The following is a 22,672-nucleotide window of genomic DNA, read 5'->3' on the forward strand; positions in this document are numbered from 1 at the left end:
TCAAAGTTCTTGATATTGGTTAATGGTTAATCATGTGCATCCCTAAGTAAAATGACTATGGAAAGCTGCAGATAGAGCCTTTAGAAATTAATACAACTGTTTTTTATATTTATTTAACGCAGAAGTAAGTGATCCGGTGGTTTTGTCTAACTTCCTGTCAGCAGATGGAGTTAGCAGTCCCCGCCCTCGTCCCTACGTCACCACATTCACGCGCATCCCTTGGCTGTAAAAATGTACTTTTACATGTAAAAATAGCATTTTTGTGAGAAAAAAAAACCTGCTTTCCACAGCATCATGAGGTCCTCTCCTTCATGGCCATGGGGAAATGGGAGGGGCTTGAAAACATAATGGTCAGATGACCATAAATGTGTTCCGTTTACTAGATACAGGGCGTGTCTCACATTACCCCACTCTCCCCTACATGAGACATTTATTCTAATCACTTTTTAACGTGATGTATTCATTTTATACACAGTTCTCTGTAGTTTTCCACCTGTTGCCTATTGGCTGTCCAGGTTCATCCGGTCCTCGCCCTAAACAACTGTCTTGCATCATGCAGCGGTTAGTCAGAGTCGGAAGAGACGACGGAAGAGCAGCAGCTTCTCGCGGCTGTTTGACATTGTCGGCTCTGGACTGGACACAGACAGTAAAGAGAAAAGGAGGAAGAAGAAAAAATAGAATATGAATATGAATAAGAAAAAGTGTTCCTCCTCGGTGTTGACGCCGGTCTGCCTGTGTCTCCTGCTGTGTCTCCCTGCATGTCTGTCCTCTGGAGGTAAGATCTGAACTCTCTGTCTCCGTGGTTTTACTGTAGTTAATGTAGTTACAGTAGTTTTACAGTAGTCAGTAACCGTAGAGTGAGTAGCCTAGCTGTCGTCAGTCTCTCTCTGTCTCAACATGGCCGATCTCTTCCTGTTGTTTGGCTCCGTATCAAACCAACAGAGTTTCAGAGCGTTAAGACAGGAGAGTTTTTAGATCATTTTCACTTGTTTCAAACAAATTTTCACTTGAAAAAAATAGAAAAATCTGCCAGTGAAAGCAAGTTTTTTGTGCTTGTAATAAGAAAGAAAAACTTGCCCCATTATCACATTATTTCAAGTGAAAATCTGCTTGAAAGAAGTAAAAAGTGTCTAAAAACAAGCTACTTTTTATGTGATGAGTCTTATTTTAAGTAGAATGAGATTTGTTTTGACTGGAAATGAGACATTTTGACAAGAAATAAGACAAATATTCGGTAACGCTTCCTTTTACGGTACGGTAATTACCAGGCAATTACCAGGTAATAAGATGTATTTACTAGGTAATAACCAGGTAATTAAAATGCAATTACATTGTAATTACCAAGTACTTACTAGGTAATTACCTTGTAATTACCCAGTATTTACAGATATTTTTCCTGACTACTACCAGGCATTTACCCAATAATTTCCTGGTAGATACGCAGTAATTGTATATTGTAGATTTTAAACCCCGTAGTTAAAAAATATTTACCTGATATTTATCTGGTAAATACCAACAAGTTACCTGGTATTTACCCAATAATTACCAGGTAGATATCCTGCAATTGCATATTGTAGACTATAAACCCACTGAATGTGTCTATATGTGACTTTGTTAGGGTGATAATAACTTAGATATTTACCTGGTAATTACCAGGTATTTACCCCAAATCATCACATGTTTACCTGGTAACTACCACTTATTTACGTGGTAGTTACCTGATATTTACCTGGTAAATATCAACTACTTACCTAGTATTTACTAGAAATATACGGAAAACTACCAGGTATTTATCCAGGAATTATAGATTATGTATTACCAGTCAACCTGTGTGGTGACAGTGAGGGTATAACTTGCAACTATTTACCAAGTAATTACTTTCTAATTACCCAGTAGTTACAATTTACATTATCAGGTAAAACCTTGTGAATTACCCTGTAAGGAAGGTGGAACTGTACTGTAAAAGGAAGCGTGGTTTGTTTCAATGATATTACCATGTACTTTCCTGGTAACTGTAGATTATAATCCTCTGCCCCCCATCAGGCTGTGTAGTTTTGAACATGGTACCTGGTAAAAACTCCCATATCTACCTGATAATTGTCAGGTAAATATCAGAGTTTTACAGAGTCGTTACCATGTAAGAAAAGTGTAATTGTACTGTAAAAGGAAGCGTGGTTTGTTTCAATGATATTACCATGTACTTTCCTGGTAACTGTAGATTATAATCCTGTGTAATTTTGAACATGGTACCTGGTAAAAACTCCCATATCTACCTGATAATTAACAGGTAAATATCAGAGTTTTACAGAGTAGTTACCATGTAAGAAAGGTGGAACTGTACTGTAAAAGGAAGCGTGGTTTGTTTCAATGATATTACCATGTACTTTCCTGGTAACTGTAGATTATAATCCTCTGCCCCCCATCAGGCTGTGTAGTTTTGAACATGGTACCTGGTAAAAACTCCCATATCTACCTGATAATTAACAGGTAAATATCAGAGTTTTACAGAGTCGTTACCATGTAAGAAAAGTGTAATTGTACTGTAAAAGGAAGCGTGGTTTGTTTCAATGATATTACCATGTACTTTCCTGGTAACTGTAGATTATAATCCTGTGTAATTTTGAACATGGTACCTGGTAAAAACTCCCATATCTACCTGATAATTAACAGGTAAATATCAGAGTTTTACAGAGTAGTTACCATGTAAGAAAGGTGGAACTGTACTGTAAAAGGAAGCATGGTTTGTTTCAATGATATTACCATGTACTTTCCTGGTAACTGTAGATTATAATCCTGTGGAGTTTTGAACATGGTACCTGGCAAAAACTCCCATATCTCCCTGATAATTATCAGGTAAATATCAGGGTGATATCAGAGTTTTACAGAGTAGTTACCATGTAAGAAAGGTGGAACTGTACTGTAAAAGGAAGCGTGGTTTGTTTCAATGATATTACCATGTACTTTCCTTTACATAAAGATACAATGCATTTTGTTACACTCTGTGAGAAATACGCAAAAACATGTGAACTGTCAAAGAGACTAACTTTAATCCTCTTAATCTGCAAAACAGTGAACTTGAAGAGAGTAACTTCAATACTCTTAAAGGTATACGCAAACATTTTTTTTGTGTGTCTTGTCTCACTCCCGAGTCCATGACAGGCAGATAGACACCATCCTTTCAACTGTGCGTGCAGTAACAAGGGAGATACGGGCAGAGCTGGCGCACCGCTAATTAGCTTAGCTCAAACGCTGGAAGTATATAGGTAGTGATAGCCTGCCTCCACCTAAAGTCATCAGAGAAACTCTTCAGCAACTCTAAACGGAAACCGGCGGGCCGATCTTCGTCTCAGAGCTGACAAAACTTAACAAGACGAGATCGGTCAAAACGGAGGGTTGAAGCAGAGACGGTTATTTTGGTTCAAGCGAGCTACATCGAGGGTAGGTTAGCTTCCTATTTCAAAACAAAAGCACAAATTATATCGTCATGGTTTTCTGTATGTAAAGAGCAACCGGTGTTTGGTTGGTCACACCGCAGCTTGAGTAGCGCCGAATTTGTCCTAACAAAATTGTAAACCACAGCTGATATTTTGACAAATTAACGACACACTGCTGATCTAAACGTCTACTTTCTCACCTAAAAATGTTTGAAATGTCGATAAAGTGATATATTTACAGAGTTTAGAGCTAAAATGAAATCAGCTTCTGACTGCTGATGTCGGCTCAGGTAGGAGGCAGGCTAACACTACCCATACACTTACAGCGTTTAAGCAAAGCTAATTACGGACGATAGGGGCTCTGCCTTGTTACTGCACGCAAAGTCAAAAGGATGGTGTCTATCTGCTGGTCATGGACTCGGGAGTGAGGCAAGACACGGAAAAAAAATGCTGGCCTATCCCTTTAAGTGCTAAACATACAATAACTTGCATATTAAAAAAGAAAATGAAAAGAAAAACACCTCCTTCACATGTCCAGTCTACACATTTTGGCAAATTAATAATAATAATAATAATAATAAATTGCATTTATAGAGCGCATTTTCACCTGAAGAAACAAGTCCCAAAGCGCTTACAATAAAGATTAAAGAAAGAAAAAAATAAATAAATAAAATAGAAATAAAAATAGAATAAAAAAGCTAAATTAGCAAAAAAGCACAGACATCAGGGATAGGCTTTCTTAAAAAGTAACGTTTTTAAGTTTCTTTTAAAACAGTCTGTGGTCTGGGGGGCCCTCAGGTGGTCAGGCAGGGCGTTCCAGAGCCTTGGGGCAGCTGCCTGGAATGACCGACCTCCCATTTTTTGGAGCTACATCCGTAAAAACTATAACCTATCCACACCCCACCCCACCCAACAGAGATGGGTGCTCCAAGGCTATCCCAGTGATGCTTCTCCCTAGCATGAGGACATACAGGTATTCTGTGCTACTGCTTGTGGTCGCCAGGTACTGCACCATGTTTGTTCCAGGCTGAAGAATAAAGAAAAAGAAAAAACAAGATTCAAAAATTAGTTTGTACAACAGGTTAGGTTCATCTCTACAGGTAATGCTGTACCAGACACTGTATCTGGAGTCTTAGCCCATAGCACATTTCTTTAGGCACATGTAACAGCCATCTCAGGTAGATATAAAATCTGTACACTGGGTACAGTAGCCCATACTGTATGTGCACAGCCAACAAACTATGCATCTCTGCATTTAACCCTTCAAATACCCATCCTGTTGATGCCCATGTGGTAGAAACAAATCATGAACTATATTTTTACAATAATGTTTTCGAAAATATCTATTTATTCCATTAATTTTTCAGGGCCCTATATGAATTCTGGGATGAGGGATTCCTTGATTTTTAGCCAGAAGTCGAAATCAAATAGCTATGCATTTTAGACAGGGCAACACACAAACATATACTCACCATGCCTTGACTGTCCATGAGAGGAGGCCACAATGTCATTTGCCAGCACTTCTCACCAGTTATACTGGGTTCTGTAGTGGGCAGAGAAAAGAAAGACCACAATAATCTCAAAATAGCAAACCCAAATACTCCAACCTAGCACCAACAAGCACTGCTAGCAAAACGTCTCTGCTGCTAGTCACTATGGTGACGTCCGTTACGCCAGCCCCCCCCCCCCCTCCCCCCTCCCTCCACTAACGACAAAGCAAAACAGTTCGAGCGCACATACACACACACGGCTAACAGAAAACTACACTCACCCTACACTCATAGACTTTGATAGACAGCTGTGTGCAGCAGAAGCAGAGTAGGAGGGCTACTAGCACCACCAGATGTCCTGGATGTTAGCCAGTGCTGGTAGCAAGTCTCTTCCTCTTAGCAGCAGCAGCATCGCAAAGGAAAGGTGAGCTAGCTCGATGCTAACTTCGACTAGCGCTAGCAGTTAGCATCCGCTGCTAACACCCACTTCCCAACTCACCACAACGGTCCTCCTGTCAATTAAAACACAAGACTGGAGGCTAGGCTACCGTCATTTCCTTTCCTTCACGGCCCTGACAATTGATGCTGCTGCTGCTGTGCTGGAAACTATCTTATCAGGTGAAAATAACTAGCTAGCTAGCAAGTTAGCAAGCAAGCAACACGAGGAAACAATGCCTGGCCGCAGAGTGAGGTGAAGTTTTTAAAGTAACACTAATTGGCTACCACATTAAACTACCAAGTCTGTAGGCTAATAATTATAAGTTTACTTACCAAACACTGTTTTCTGAAGCTGGAGGTCGTCCAAATCTCAGCCCAATCTGTTGGGTCGAAATATTTAACCCAACCTTGGAGTTTTTACCAGGTACCATGTTCAAAATTACACAGGATTATAATCTACAGTTACCAGGAAAGTACATGGTAATATCATTGAAACAAACCACGCTTCCTTTTACAGTACAATTACACTTTTCTTACATGGTAACGACTCTGTAAAACTCTGATATTTACCTGTTAATTATCAGGTAGATATGGGAGTTTTTACCAGGTACCATGTTCAAAACTACACAGCCTGATGGGGGGCAGAGGATTATAATCTACAGTTACCAGGAAAGTACATGGTAATATCATTGAAACAAACCACGCTTCCTTTTACAGTACAGTTCCACCTTCCTTACAGGGTAATTCACAAGGTTTTACCTGATAATGTAAATTGTAACTACTGGGTAATTAGAAAGTAATTACTTGGTAAATAGTTGCAAGTTATACCCTCACTGTCACCACACAGGTTGACTGGTAATACATAATCTATAATTCCTGGATAAATACCTGGTAGTTTTCCGTATATTTCTAGTAAATACTAGGTAAGTAGTTGATATTTACCAGGTAAATATCAGGTAACTACCACGTAAATAAGTGGTAGTTACCAGGTAAACATGTGATGATTTGGGGTAAATACCTGGTAATTACCAGGTAAATATCTAAGTTATTATCACCCTAACAAAGTCACATATAGACACATTCAGTGGGTTTATAGTCTACAATATGCAATTGCAGGATATCTACCTGGTAATTATTGGGTAAATACCAGGTAACTTGTTGGTATTTACCAGATAAATATCAGGTAAATATTTTTTAACTACCGGGTTTAAAATCTACAATATACAATTACTGCGTATCTACCAGGAAATTATTGGGTAAATGCCTGGTAGTAGTCAGGAAAAATATCTGTAAATACTGGGTAATTACCTTGTAATTACCTAGTAAGTACTTGGTAATTACAATGTAATTGCATTTAATTACCTGGTTATTACCTAGTAAATACATCTTATTACCTGGTAATTGCCTGGTAATTACCGTACCGTAAAAGGAAGCGTTACCAAATATTCTTGGAAAGATTTTGAGTTTTTGCAGTGCAGTGGGGCACGACGCTGCCTCGTGTCGTGTGATGGCGCAGTTAGAATTTTTTCTTCCTGGTTGTTGACGCAGCTGTAACCTACATAACTGCGTCTGTAAAATGTCTTTCTGTGAGTCTTGATGAATATTAAACTTTTTATTTAATGTTTAAATTAATATTATTTAATTATTTAAATATTTAATTTTATTGCCCACAGCTTCCCTTTGTGTCGGGTGGTTCTTTGCCTCCACCATGTCGTGTTAAATCCATTAACACAACTACTTAGTCATTATCCCTAAACCTGCTGTGCCACTATGTCTTTTTTTTTTTTTTTTTTTAACCAACGTACTAGGCTACACTGTCTGATCAATATCTGCCTAACAGTAGTTTTACAGTAGTCAGTAACCGTAGAGTGAGTAGCCTAGCTGTCGTCAGTCTCTCTCTGTCTCAACATGGCCGATCTCTTCCTGTTGTTTGGCTCCGTATCAAACCAACAGAGTTTCAGAGCGTTAAGACAGGAGACTTTTTAGATCATTTTCACTTGTTTCAAACAAATTTTCACTTGAAATAAATAGAAAAATCTGCCAGTGAAAGCAGGTTTTTTGTGCTTGTAATAAGAAAGAAAAACTTGCTCCACTATCACATTATTTCAAGTGAAAATCTGCTTGAAAGAAGTAAAAAGTCTAAAAACAAGCTGCTTTTTATGTGATGAGTCTTATTTTAAGTAGAATGAGATTTGTTTTGACTAGAAATGAGACATTTTGACAAGAAATAAGACAAATATTCTTGGTAAGATTTTGAGTTTTTGCAGTGCAGTGGGACACGACGCTGCCTCGTGTCGTGTGATGGCGCAGTTAGAATTTTTTCTTCCTGGTTGTTGATGCAGCTGTAGCCTACATAACTACGTCTGTAAAATGTCTTTCTGTGAGTCTTGATGAATATTAAACTTTTTATTTAATGTTTAAATTAATAGTAATATTTAGTTATTTAAATATTTAATTTTATTGCCCACAGCTTCCCTTTGTGTCGGGTGGTTCTTTGCCTCCACCATGTCGTGTTCAATCTGTTAACACTACACACTTTTTTTGGTCTTGGATAATAACATTGCATGCTTTAAGAAGAAGCTAAAATAGTTTTTGTTTACCCAGGAAGGATAAATCTGTATGGTTGAACTACTGCTCCTTGAGTATGAAGAGGTGCCATACCATAATGTTGGCTGTAGTGCCTTTCTTTGTTTTTGTCTTTAGAACTGTCTTTTGAGCAAGTGTCTTTGTGTTCTCCTGTTTTCGTAGTCTAGAGTGTCTATGTCAGTGTATTTTGACTTGTGTTGAGATGTTTGTGTGTGTGTGTGTGTGTACTGTATGTAATGTATTTTAATGGTTGTGAATATGTCTGTCAATGTATTAATGAAAATATGTATTATAATTTCAGACCCCAGGGAGCGTAGCTGCTGGAAAGTCCAGCAGCTAATGGGAGTCTTTATTAAACAAACAAACAAACTTAGTCATTATCCCTCACCTGCTGTGCCACTATGTCTTTTTTTTTTTTTTTTTACCAACGTACTAGGCTACACTGTCTGATCAATATCTGACCTCTGTCCTTCATTTAGTTGTTTTTGTAAAGTTTGTGTCCCTTGGTCAAACAAGACGTGTTGTATAGACCACATATGTCAAACTCAAGGCAGCGGGCCACGGCCACAACCTGATCCTCTGTTGTCGATTGAGAGGACGATGGACGACGTGTTTTTTTTCTTGCTGTTACACACAGCCTGAGTGCAGCCGAGCACCAGGCTGAAAAGAGGAACAGCTGCAGCCATCTTGGGCAGGGCGAAGCCGAGTCGACTTCCTGCATGAGTCAACAGAGGCAGACGTCTATCAGCCATAATATACCATGTCGTACTTTAATCTGATGCAATACACCTGGCACTTTAAACTGATGTGCACTTTAGGGCACTGTGCAATACAACTTGGTACCCATGCACTCCTGCACTTTAGCACTTGTCACTTTGGCCCGGCACTTTTGCACCTTGCACTTTATCTCTCAGAAACTCTTCTGGTCCCCCTACCCATGGATGTGTTGTAAAAACGTCAATGTTTTATCTCGTTATAGTTGTTTTGTTATGTCCTTGTTGTCTGCACTGTTATGTCGTTTATAATACTATGTTTTTCTGTCACTGTACTGTTTTTATGTTTTGGGACTCCGGATGGAAATTAGCATCGCTGCTATAATCCGGCACATTTACATGTTTTATATGTACAATGATGTGCACTGTCCCACCCAAATAAACTAATAAAGTAAAGTATTAACATTGCCATAACTCGCTGAATATTCAACCGATTTTCAAGCTGTTTGGTTTATTATGAATGTCAGACATATTTATGATTCCAAATTTTTTTTTTTTAAATGTATATATATATTTTTTTTTATGTATTAAACATACACTTAGATACTCAGACACACCCACATGCATACATATGTCACGAGGCGAGGTTTGTTTGAATTAAAAAATAAACTAAAATAATAATTTAGTTTAAAAGTGTTGCCGACAACGCCGCCTGGGTTGAAGAGCCCAGGACTCTATAACTAAAATACACAGGTTCTTTTTAAAATCAGGTTGAGCAGAGTTAAAAACCACAATTAATGAGGGTTCACCAAGATTTATTACAGAAAAAAGTCCAAAGTTTCTCTTTTCCGGGTTCGGACAGTCCTGGATGGCTCCTCTCAGGCCCAGGTGTCGGATCCCCAACTCCGACCGTCCTTCCTCATCTATGGTCCACTCTTCCCCTCGGGTCCGGCACTCGATCCGCCTGTTATACAGAAAACACAGCCACCAGTTCTCCGAACACACCAGCACACACTTCTGCTCCTTTCCGCCTGGCCCTGCAGCTGGTCCCCTCTGTGTCTGCTGCCCAATATGGGAAAAAACAACACTCACGCTTTTCCTGGGTGAAAACGTCCCGTTATTCACCCAGGCTGGAGTCGTTGCGCCAAACAGACACAGGCCGCTGCACTTCAGGTAAGGTATAGGTGTGTCTTCTCCCGCTGGTGGTCCCCTGGTCATCTGGCTGGTCCTCCACCCATGGCGTCTGTTCCGGTTGCGGACCCACGCCGCTCGCCTCTCCCTCATGTTGACCCGGAAGAAGCGACGGCTCAGTTTGGTCAACTTCGTCCCACCGACCTGCGCCGCGGCCTCGTAGTACCTTCTTCACACATCTCGTTGCTTTGGACGTTGTTACAACCTGGACGTCGACTGCCTGTTGTTCGACCCAGCGAGTCCTCTGCGTCTGTGTCGCTGTCTCCGCTCCGTGTCTCTCTCTTGCTGCTGCTGCCTAAATACCTGGTTCTGTCACACCTGTGGCTTGTTGAACTGATTAGTCAGTTGGTTGTAACGTTCAGGGTCAGTTCGTAAAAAAGAAACATTGTCCAACAATCAAAACCTATAAAACCTATAAAAAAAAACATAACACAACATGCAAAATAAAAGCAACGGTATTTCATAACTTAAAGAAAACATGCAATAAAAACTGACCCCGTCACACATACACTGAAATGTGTTCTACAAGGGTCTGACCGGGTCTGACTGAGGAGAAGGACATCAGCATAGTTTGTTTCTCACCACAAACCTTTATATTTTTGACCTTTGACCTTCTGTGTGCCCTACTTGTAATTTTATTGTCCTTAACTGAACTCAGTATGAGCAGAGCTTTCATTTGAGCCTATAATATTGAGGCTCTGTGACGATTTTGAAAAATTGACATTTGAAGAGCCAAAAGTTGGCGGCCATCTTGAATTTGAATGTCAAAAATAGGTCAAATCAATAAATCTACATCGTTTATTAACTTCTTGCCAGAGGTGTGGACTTGGACTTGAGACTTGAGACTTGACTTGGACTCGAGTCCCGATTTTGATGACTTAAGACTTGCTTGATCAAATCAAAAAAAGACTTGGACTCGCTTGGGACTTGATGCCAAAGACTTGAGACTCTACTTGGACTTAACCCTCTTGACTTGAATTCAAGTCAAGTCACAAGCAGCACAAATATTAAAATATTTTAAAAAGTGTCACATCAATGTTATACTGCAGCAGCAGCCAGAGACGTTCGAGACGTATAGAACCCACTCCTGTTATCAGTCTTGGCTGTATAATTAATGCCAACACACTAATTCCTACCACACACATAAAGATAATCTGGCTGATTTTGCCCCGATTTTCCCCCTTCGGACCAAAGACAAAAATCGCCCGATTATCTTGGCTCTTAAGAGTATTTTATGAGATTCTCCTGTAGTGTGTGGTGTGTTAAGATTTAAATTCTCCCAACGATCGGCTTGTAAAACGGTCGGCGGCGACAATCGTAAATATTGAACATGTCCAGTATTTACGATTGTTGGTTGCAACAATCGTGACCGTTTGGATCAAAAGTCGGCCTGTGTGTGGGGGAAGCCGACCATCTCGGAGGCGTGGTCATGATCTTTACTTATCATTAATTATAATCGATTTGTTTGGGACTCGAAACAAAAATCTTAGGACTTGGACTTGACTTGGGACTTGAGAGCAAAGACTTGAGACTCTACTCGAGACTTGAGAGCAAAGACTTGAGACTCTACTTGGACTTGCAACATAGGGACTTTCTCCCACCTCTGCTTCTTGCAGCAGCTTCTCACGACTGTTTGACATTGTCGGCTCTGGACTGGACACAGACAGTAAAGAGAAAAGGAGGAAGAAGAAAAAATAGAATATGGAAGTGTTCCAGAATATGAATATGAATATGGATATGAATATGAATAAGAAAAAGTGTTCCTCCTCCTCGGTGTTGACGCCGCTCTGCCTGTGTCTCCTGCTGTGTCTCTCTGCATGTGTGTCCTCTGGAGGTAAGATCTGCCTCTGTGGTTTTACTGTAGTTAATGTAGTTACAGTAGTTTTAATGTAGTTACAGTAGTTTTACAGTAGTCAGTAACCGTAGAGTGAGGATCCGTCGTCAGTCTCTCTCTGTCTCAACATGGCGGATTCTCTTCCTGTTGTTTGGCTCCGTATCAAACCAACAGATTTCAGAGCGTTAAGACAGGAGACTTTTTAGATCATTTTCACTTGTTTCAAACAAATTTTCACTTGAAATAAGTAGAAAAATCTGCCAGTGAAAGCAAGTTTTTTGTGCTTGTAATAAGAAAGAAAAACTTGCTCCACTATCAGATTTTTCTACTTATTTCAAGTGAAAATCTGCTTGAAAGAAGTAAAAAGTGTCTAAAAACAAGCTGCTTTTTATGTGATGAGTCTTATTTTAAGTAGAATGAGATTTGTTTTGACTAGAAATGAGACATTTTGACAAGAAATAAGATATTCTTGGTAAGATTTTGAGTTTTTGCAGTGCAGTGGGGCACGATGCTGCCTCGTGTCGTGTGATGGCGCAGTTAGAATTGTTCTTCCTGGTTGTTGACGCAGCTGTAGCCTACATAGCTACGTCTGTAAAATGTCTTTCTGTGAGTCTTGATGAATATTAAACTTTTTATTTAATGTTTAAATTAATCATTATTTAAATATTTAATTTTATTGCCCACAGCTTCCCTTTGTGTCGGGTGGTTCTTTGCCTCCACCATGTCGTGTTAAATCCATTAACACAACTACTTAGTCATTATCCCTAAACCTGCTGTGCCATTATGTCTTTTTTTTTTTTTTTTTTTTTACCAACTTACTAGGCTACACTGTCTGATCAATATCTGACCTCTGTCCTTCATTTAGTTGTTTTTGTAAAGTTTGTGTCCCTTGGTCAAACAAGACGTGTAGACTGTATAGACCACATATGTCAAACCAGTGGCGTCATTAGGCCTATTTTAGGGGGGCTGAAGCCACCCTAAAATATTCTCAAGCCCCCCCAAATAATTTGGTGTTCTTTTATTATGGGACTTTTTTTTTTTATATATGTGACATACATTCTCCTAAGAACCCCAGCTGTCACCGCATTTGTCTCTTATTTCTTATTTTGTTTAATTTAATTACCGGTAGTTTGTTGAGTGTGTGACCACCCCCTTCCCAGCTGTGAGTTGGTATTGCCTAGAGTATTGCCCAAGAGGGGCGGCTTGTTTGAAGCTCCGCTCCGAGCCTGCAGTGACGGGCTGCAGGAGATCTGATGTCAACAGAGGGAGAGAGTCAGTCCACCTGTAGCTAAAAGAGGACTAGCAGGTATCAGACAGTAAGCTACTACATCTCTAAATAGCAGTGTTGATGTCAAAATGACCGCGATAATTCTTTAATTCATGTGAAATATTAATTGCGTTGTAAAGCTAGAGCGAAGATACAGATAGCCTATCATATGAAACCAGGAGACGCTAGGCTTCTGTTGGTACCAACCATGGCATGATAGCTTGTCAGAAAACGGGCTAAATAATGCTCCAAAGTTCGGCTAGATTCTGGTGGGGAAAACTTTTAAACGGGGATCCTGAACACTCCTGTGTGTGTTCCTCTCTCTCTCTCGCTCTCTGTCTCATGTGCCGTGTGTGTGTGTGTGTGTGTGTGTGTGTGTGTGTGTGTGTGTGTGTGTGTGTGTGTGTGTGTGTGCTGTGTATGTGTGTAATGTGTTACTGTAACATTCATCTGGTACTTTATAGCTTGGCTGTGTTAAAGAAAATAACATTTAGCAGTAAAAACAGATTATTTAATGGATTAATTTAAAATACTAATGATATGTGGTGACACTGCAGCAGCTCAGACAGACAGGGAGAGAAATGCTGTAGGGAGAGGCCAGACAGAGACATGCCCTGGATATGCAGAAGATCAGGTAAGACACAGGAATATATAAAAACAGCATGATGACTAGTCCAAATAAAACTACTAATAAAAGCAGAATATTCAAATTAAAATGATTCTCAGGGTCAGTCATTGTTCTTCTGGTACAATAATGATGTCTAGTCACACTGCAATCAGCAGAGAGAGGCATAGCCTAGAGAGAGTCCTCAATGTTCTAAAATATTAATATCGTAGAATTGTGGGAAATGCTTTAGAAAATTCTGAGGAAGGGATCTAAGGTACCAGACGTCAAATTCCGCCTGGACATATCCGTGATAGTCAAACATCTGAAAAATTACTCAGGTTCACTTTTTTTAGCATCTACTTTAGCAGTTACTCATTAGATGTTACTTTACCTATTCTTAGATGGGCTACTATCCCATGATTCAATACTCTAAATTTACTCTAAATTCTAAATAATGTGTTTTTTAAGTTTGTGAAAGTTCGTGCTTGCGCACTACATTCGCTCACATCCTGTGCATCTACTGGGGGCTAAGCCCCCCCGTCCTTAAAACCTAGTGACGCCCCTGTGTCAAACTCAAGGAGCGGCCCACGACCACAACCTGATCCTCTGTTGTCGATGTTTTTTTTCTTGCTGTTATTAAACACACAGCCTGAGTGCAGCCGAGCACCAGGCTGAAAAGAGGAACAGCAGACCTCGTCTGTGGAGCAGTTTCAGTTCAGTTTATTTGAAAAGGGACAATGCACATTAATAAACATTTGTAGAAAAACTCATGTAAATGCACCCAAATGAGCTTAAAAAGCTAGTTTTTTATTTATTGGTGAAGTGAAGTGATAGACAAGGTGACATAAGGGACAAATACGTTACAGCACATGGACACATACAAACAGTCGACATAGGTACAGACAACAACAGGAAATGACGTGTTACGATGATACATGAATGTAACAGTGTGTGTGTGTGTGTGTGTGTGTGTGTGTATGAGAGGCAGATGGAGTGGTATTGCCAGTATATACATAATGTGGTATAGAGGATACAATAATAATAATAATAATAATAATAATAATAATAATAATAATAATAATAATAATAATAATAATAATAATAATAATAATGAATAGGTAATACAAAAAAAATAATAATGATAAAATAAAAATTGAATAGAATTTTTTTTTTAAACTTCCTGCTGCGAAATGAATGACTGATATAACTGAAGGCACGACTGTAAGTCTGCATGTGTCAGCAACCCCCCATAAGTTGACGACATAAGGAGCTAAAAAAAAATAATAATAATAATGATAGTATTAATCAGTCAAAGTTCTTGATATTGGTTAATGGTTAATCATGTGCATCCCTAATTAAAATGACTATGGAAAGCTGCAGATAGAGCCATTAGAAATTAATACAACTGTTTTTTTTTTTTAATTTATTCAATGATTAGTTGTTTTAAATGCAGGTATGCTTTGTTGAATCACTGCAGAAGACAACTTTAGAGATATTTTATGCTATTGAGAAGTGTAAAATGATTTGGTTCATAATGAATTGACAACTGACTAACACAGTTCAGGTAACTAACGGAAAAGGACATCAGCATAGTTTGTTTCTCATCAACCACAAACCTTTATATTTTTGACCTTTGACCTTCTGTGTGCCCTACTTGTAATTTTATTGTCCTTAACTGAACTCAGTATGAGCAGAGCTTTCATTTGAGCCTATAATATTGAGGCTCTGTGAAGATTTTGAAAAATTGACATTTGAAGAGCCAAAAGTTGGCGGCCATCTTGAATTTGAATGTCAAAAATAGGTCAAATCAATAAATCTACATCATTTATGAACTTCTTGACCCAAATAGAAACAGAAACCATGTATTACGCAGCACTGTGGACAAGATTTCCCCACATTTTTGGACAATTTTCTATTTAACCTTTATACTAGATAACAAATCCAGTGAGAAACAAACCTTCGCTCTGCACGGTCACGGAACATCTGTAGATGACCCAACTATTTACAGATGTTTGTAGGAGCCATTTCTTTTATTTATGCATTGTGCAAGTACCTTATTTTGACCACAAGGGTGCAGTGTAGTTCTGTTTCTGTTAGATTGGTAACCACCCAGCAGCAGCTGCATGGAATGAGGTGAGGACCAGTATGAGTTGGACGGTGGTGAGAAGCACACAGATCTCCAGTCAACCCATACGCACACATGCACAAACACTATCCAATCCACAACCAGTAGTATTTTTTTTAAAAGTGGGGTTGTATGATCTCCAAATAGCCCCTAAGTACTTTAATTGCAGTAGAAGACTCTCTGCACTCCTCCCGTTAGCAACGCCAGCCCATAATAGCCCTGCCCAGAGATTTACAACATACAGTGTTGTGAACAGACCCAAAGAAACGGCCTATTTTCACGGCCTAAAAGAGGTTTTACCTGAAAAATAATACACAGTTCCATTGTTCACTATAATATAATTTTTTCCAGCCCTTCAAAGTGCAGGAAAAACACAGTTTTTATTTGGACCTAACCAACTCACGTATCCCTCCGCCCAGGGTTAGCGCCCACCGATCAGCAGTTGGTTAGGTCCAAATAAAAACTGTGTTTTTCCTGCACTTTGAAGGGCTGGAAAAAATTATATTATAGTGAACAATGGAACTGTGTATTTTTTTTTCAGGTAAAACCTCTTTTAGGCCGTGAAAATAGGCCGTTTCTTTGGGTCCATTCACAACACTGTATGTTGTAAATCTCTGGGCAGGGCTATTATGGGCTGGTGTTGCTAATGGGAGGAGTGCAGAGAGTCTTCTACTGCAATTAAAGTACTTATCTATTTGTAGATCATACAACCCGACTTTAAAAAAAATGCTACTATCCCTTTAAGCCATGTACTACAGGGGATTCAGGGACTAGTGTTCACAAATTTGGTTTTCTACTAACCATTTCTTTAGATTGGCTTTAAATGCACCGTATGAAATGGACTCTCTTATGTTTTGTGGTATTGTATTCCTGTATTCCTGCCCTACAGGAAAACACTGACTGACCAAATAAAGTTTTTCTAAATGGGATCTCGCAATCTCCTCTAGCCGCCCCTCTTGTACCACTGGTTGCAGGTGATCTGAATTGTATAAGGCTGCAGAGTGGAGGTGGAGGTCCTGATGCTCAGCTGTCTGTTTCTCTGTTTCAGTCCCAGATTACAACATCACAGCTGAACCGGGACAGTCTGTCTCTCTGCCGTGTCGAGCTCCTAGAAACACCGACATCGTAGTTGTGGAGTGGACCAGACCTGAACTGGAACCAGAATATGTGTTGATGATTCGGGACGGGAGACCTGATCCACATCACCAGCACCAGGCTTTTAAAGACCGGGTGGAGCTGAAGGACGGAGAGATGAAGGATGGAGACGTGTCCATGATCCTGAAGAACGTGACCAGAGACGACGCAGGAACATACGAGTGTCGAGTCTTCCTGAGAGAAACAAAAACAAACCGCTGGAAGAAGAGATCCACTTTAAAGACTGAACCAATCAGCATCGTCCACCTGGAGGTCCAGCCAGGTGAGTCCCAGAGTCCTTCAGTTTTGCCTCTTGTCAAAAAGAACATTTCAGATATCTGCAACTACGTTCTTCCTAGGACAAATGACGTCTCTTTAACCATTCATGTGTATGGGGTTTGTCATTACAGATATCTACAATTCAGTTGCAGATATCCACTATGTGAATTACAGATATCTGTAACTGAATTACAACTAGTACTAATTCCAGTTTGAGATATCTACAATGTGATTCTGACTAGTCATAATTCCAGTTCTAGATATCTTTAATTCAACTAAATTAAAGATATCTACATGCCCCTTTTCAGATATCTGAAATTAAGTTTTGATTAGGCGAAATGACGTTGTAGATATCTGTAACTGGAATTATGACTAGTCAAAATGACGTTGTTGATATTTCAAACTGGAATTCGTACTAGTGGTAATTCAGTTACAGATATCTGTAATTCACATAGCGGATATACACAACTGAATTGTAGATATCTGTAATGACAAACCCCATACACATGAATGGATAAAGTGACGTAATTTGTCCTATAGGAAGAACGTAGTTGTGGATCTGAAATGTTCTTTTTGACAAGAGGCAAAACTGAATTACAGATATCTTGAATAAAAAATCCAACTATTCAAAATGTAGTTACGACAAGTCAGAAAGACGTTGTTGATATCTACAATGTTAATTCCGGAGAGTCAAATTTAGCTTTTAAATGTTAAATCCGCTGGCCATATTACCTCACTCTGCTTCTCTCTGCAGGAGACCCAGAGGAGAGAGGAGGAGACGAGGGTCTACATGTTGGACTGGGAGTTGGTCTGCCTGTTGCTGCTCTGTTGGTTGTTGGTTTTGTCATCTATAAACGTAAAATCAGACACACAGACCCAGACTCTGTCACACACAGAGCCCCAGAATCAGTGAGTCTGGAGGACAGGAGCAGGGTTCACTGAGTCTGGACTGATCCTCTGGTTCTCACCATACACCGAGTCGGTAACCAAGGAAACGTCACTTCCGGTCAGAGCCGTGGGGGAAAACAAACCGATTCCCCCATAGACCAGAGCGGCATTTTTATGCAAATGAGAATGACTGATGCATCCTGGGTAATTTAGGGGCAGCGCCCGGCATTTTTACATTGCACTCAGTGGCTTTTTGTGTTTTGATGGAGCGTAGACTAACTAACAATCAATTTGAATGTTTTATTTTTTGTTTCTTTTGTAGCACTATGTCTCATAATTATTTTGACACCCTCTTTGAAACCCACCGCTCACGCTATCTTGAAAAATGACAATGAATGAATCTAGCGGTATGCTCCTTTACCCTCCCACAGTGATCAATGACTCCACACAGTGGCCAGAAATGTCTGACCCAGACATCTACACGTATTTGGTGGAATCACCGGGAGGTTTTGGCTCAGTGTTGTCTGTAAACAGCCTGTTAATAGACAACTTTTTGTTAGTTAGTTTGTCAAGAAGCCAGTTAGGCTGAACTTTTCAATGGAGGGATGCCGGGCGCTGCCCCTAAATTACCCAGAATGCATCAGTGCCGGGGTTCGATATTTTGTAGCGATGGATGGAAAGATGATGGCCCAGTCGGCAAACTTTTGTTGGGTGATTTTCTTTTTATTACACCAAAAACCCAAAGACCAAAATACTCACAGGTGGCAAAGCAAAAAATAACCAGCAGGAATATTTACAACAAGATGGAGGCAAACGATATTTACAAGAATCAGGCAGCAAGTCTACATGCTCCTCAGCCGAACACCCCCTTCCAAGTGAGCTGTGCTCTCTTTAAATACCCCCTTGGCCCCTCCCCCGGGCAAACCAATTAACAAAGCACAGGGGTTAAGGAACATAAACTGGGAAAAATACACAAAACTTACAGAACCCCTTTAAATCAAACCCCAGTACTGTGGCACTAATAACCCCTCATATGGCTGTGCCACTTTTCCCACAGAACACATAGATTAACAATACTTTAGAACAATTAACCACATATAGTTTAGTCCGTGGTCACCTGACCCACGGAAGCGCGCCACAGTGCACTACTTATTATGTGGACCGGAACTGCCTCAGTTCGGCCAGTGAACCCGAGTCAGACCTCCGCAGCAACAGCAGGTGAGCGTGTGTGTAGGTGTGTGTGTGTATGTGTCACGTAGGCGCCGAGTGTGCACCCTCGACGACCCACAGTGGGGAGAACAGAGTTCAGGGCACGGGAAAAGTTTATGCCACCGCTGGACCGCGAGATGCGGCCGGCGGGGAACAGTTTATAAGGAGCTTGGCTCCGCCGGAACAATGAGGGCGCAGCGCGCGCCCCCGGCACCGGGACTGCATTCGAAACCGCATACTATACTGCTAGTACGTACTGATTTGGCCAAAATGTAGTATGTAGTATGCAGTATGCGAACAAAAGCAAAATCTGCAGTATGTGAAAAGTTCCCGGATGTCGTACTGATTCGGAAAATATCTCCAGTATGCATCTGACCAGTCTACATCGCGTACTGTATCCCACAATGCAATGCGCCCCTGCCGTCCTAACGTAACCAGAGCGTAACCAAAGACGGTAGTGTAGCCGTGTACCGTAACTATAGTTTAATAAAATAAAACTTCATGCAGACTGATCGGTTCATTGTAAAATATTTATTTATTTTTTGTTAATGTGGTGATTTCTGTACGTAACGTTAGGCTCCAGAGCCCCGAGGCAGCGCTGCTTACACACAAGAAGCTTCACTTTACATTCAAACAAACTAACTAATGCTACTGCCACAATTGAGATTTCATCAATGAGACCAACATTTTTCTCCTAAAAATAATTTAACCAGCCGGTGGTAAACCTTTAAAAACCTGCGGGTAAGTTAATTAGCGATGGTTTTCTCCTCCGGAATGACGTCGTAGTGCTGGCCGGCCGAGCAGCTCTGCAGACCGGCTGCTGCCTCTGTGATGTCCCGGTCGCTGCGGAGCTTCACTTCTCCGAAAAACATCGGATCAAACTTTTAAACAGCCGTCATTTGGATAAACTGGCCGTAGATTTGGGGTCTTAACAGTTACTTTCTCGCATGAAAAAATATTAAAACTTAATAAAGTTACATAATTACAGCGCTAGAGCGAGAAATAAAACAGCTTTTACCTGTTTTACAGCTACTGCTACCGGTTGCCGTGAAATGCATTCTGGGAAACTCGTATACTGCATACTGCGATGATAACGGCGTCGGTCTGCTGAAGCAGTATACTGAATCCCACATTCAGTATGCAGTATACAGTACATATAACGCAGTATGTAGTAGGCAGTACGGTAGTATGCGGTTTCGAAAACAGCCCGGCACTCTCTGGGAGAGAGAGCGCGCCGGTCAGGGAATGACGGGGCGTTCAAAGGCGCTCCGTCACAATCAGTCATTCTCATTTGCATAAAAGTGCCGCTCTGGTCTATAGACATACGTGTGAAAACGCAGCATTTTAACCCTTTGTCTAACGCTTGTCCTCTGTCATGTCTTAGTTTGAATCACTTGTATCTGCTGACAAAGAGCTAGAGATTAAAAAACTCATCACGATCCGGGTCGATTGTTGTCCGTACATTTTAAAATATTGGCTCTTTCCCAGTCAGTCACATCTCGCCGACACCGAGTCGGTAACCAAGGAAACGTCACTTCCGGTCAGAGCCGTTACACGGTTGGGTATAAAGATATAAAAGTTCAGGTTGTGGTTTTTCAATTTATTTGCGATGCAAAATGGTTCACAACAACATTTAGGCATCGTCTCCGAGTGTCTAGAGCAGGGCCGGCCCCTGGCATAAACCCTCTATGCGGTTGTTTAGGGCCACAGCCGTTAGGTGGGGGGCCACATGATCAGAAAGGTACCGGGGTTCATCAAGTCATTTAAACATCCTGAGGTCTGCACGTGCAGCTATGAGCTTTATATGTAATGTGAAGTCAATATTCAGCTTCTTTTATCTCACATTTGAGACATTTGGTGAAAATAGAACGGCAGAATGACAACATTTGTGCTCAAAAAGCGATTTTACAAAATTTCATTTTAGACTTGTTTTCTACACTTATCTATTACTGTATTCATATCCTATTTCAAGCACCAAAACAGTTCATTCTCATGACTGAAGGAGTGTTTTCACAAGGGATTGGACATTTTTCAAAAAGCAGACCTCAGATTTCCAGCATTTGTCCTAAATTATTTCTTTCTACAGTGTTGTAGGACAAACTGGCCTCAGTGTGCTTACAGCGGAGGTTCTAATATTTAGACATAAAACACTTGAGTATTGTTACATCTGCAAGTATCTTAAAAAGATACATTTAAGAAAATATGTAAAAGTTGAGAAAATGGCCTCAGACCTCAATTTCTCTAAGGGTTTTTGATAGTTATTCTCTGGTAACATTTCGATTGCTGTAACTGTTCTTCTATAATGTTGAAATAGTTTTTTTTTTTTTTTATCAATAGATTTTTATTGATTTTTATCGAACAAAACATCGACAACATACAACATACAAGTGCTCTCTGTATTCACATATCAATACGGAAAGAAAAACAAGCCACCATCCAAACCCAAATATAAACTTAGCTCATGACTGTCCTTACCCCAAAAGGCATCAGAAAGGAAAAGACAAAGAAAAGAAAAAAATAAAATAAATAAATAAATAATAATAATTAAAAAGGAATTGATTTTTTAAAAAGTAAGTAAACGAAATACAGACAGATAAACAATAAAATTAAATTTAAAATACATAAATAAATTACACAAGTAGATATAGTCGTATAAGATCTAAACAAAAGCATTGAAGGGGAGAGTTAGAGACTGGCAATAACACATCTGATACCATAAATCATCTAGTGGAAGTATTCCAGTCTAAAGTATATCTCCCCTTATTTACAGTGTCCCGAAGGGGTGGGGGTAAGTACCTCAGAAAAGCCGACCATGTTACCTCAAACAGATTATCATCCCCTTTCATTCGCGCAGTAAGTCTTTCTAAGGGTAAAACTTTATACGTCTCTTGGTACCATTGTGTGACCGTTGGAGGTTTGTCACTTATCCATTGCTTTAAAATACATCTCCTAGCCAGAAACAGAAGTTTGTCACAGAGTTTAAAATCTGTTCTACTCAAAGATAGTGTTTTTGACGGCAAACTTAATATGAAAAGGCCAGAATCCTTTGTAACTTTGCGTGAGAAAATTTTACTCAACTCCTGGGCTACATTACTCCAAAACCTTGCAATAAAACGACACTCCCAGAAACAGTGAATGTATGTCCCAACAGACATATTACATTTGATGCAGAGAGGGGAGATCTGGTTATCCATTTTGTTAAGAATGAATGGTGTTATGTGGGATCTATGGAGTATTTTAAATTGGGTTTCTCTCATTCGGTTGCAAATAAATGTGGTTTTGGCAGAGACTATTGCTTCATGCCAGTCATCTTCAATAAATTGCCCACCAAGATCTCGTTCCCACTTCTGTATCACCTTCCCTATATCTGATGAATCTAAGGAGTAGAGCAGTGAATAGGAATGAGAGAGAAAATGTCTTGTGTCTTTTCGGTTCAGTACAAATAACTCTATATCACTGGGAGAGGGAGTGTCTGTG

At 40.0% G+C, this 22,672-nt stretch overlaps 1 protein-coding gene across 1 annotated transcript; it reads left to right on the forward strand.

Moving 5' to 3' along the window:
- Positions 1 to 683: 683 nt before the first annotated feature.
- On the forward strand, positions 684 to 19,385 carry LOC311001512 (myelin-oligodendrocyte glycoprotein-like; the record flags this gene model as incomplete). Its single annotated transcript, XM_083992600.1, has 3 exons — positions 684 to 775; positions 16,734 to 17,102; positions 19,246 to 19,385. The coding sequence occupies exons 1-3, from the start codon at positions 688 to 690 to the stop codon at positions 19,383 to 19,385; spliced, it is 597 nt and encodes a 198-aa protein (XP_083848726.1). The 5' UTR covers positions 684 to 687.
- Between the last annotated feature and the right edge of the window lie 3,287 nt (positions 19,386 to 22,672).

The sequence above is a fragment of the Trachurus trachurus genome (genome assembly GCF_905171665.1).
Source record: "Trachurus trachurus genome assembly, chromosome: 18".
Lineage (NCBI taxonomy): Eukaryota > Metazoa > Chordata > Actinopteri > Carangiformes > Carangidae > Trachurus > Trachurus trachurus.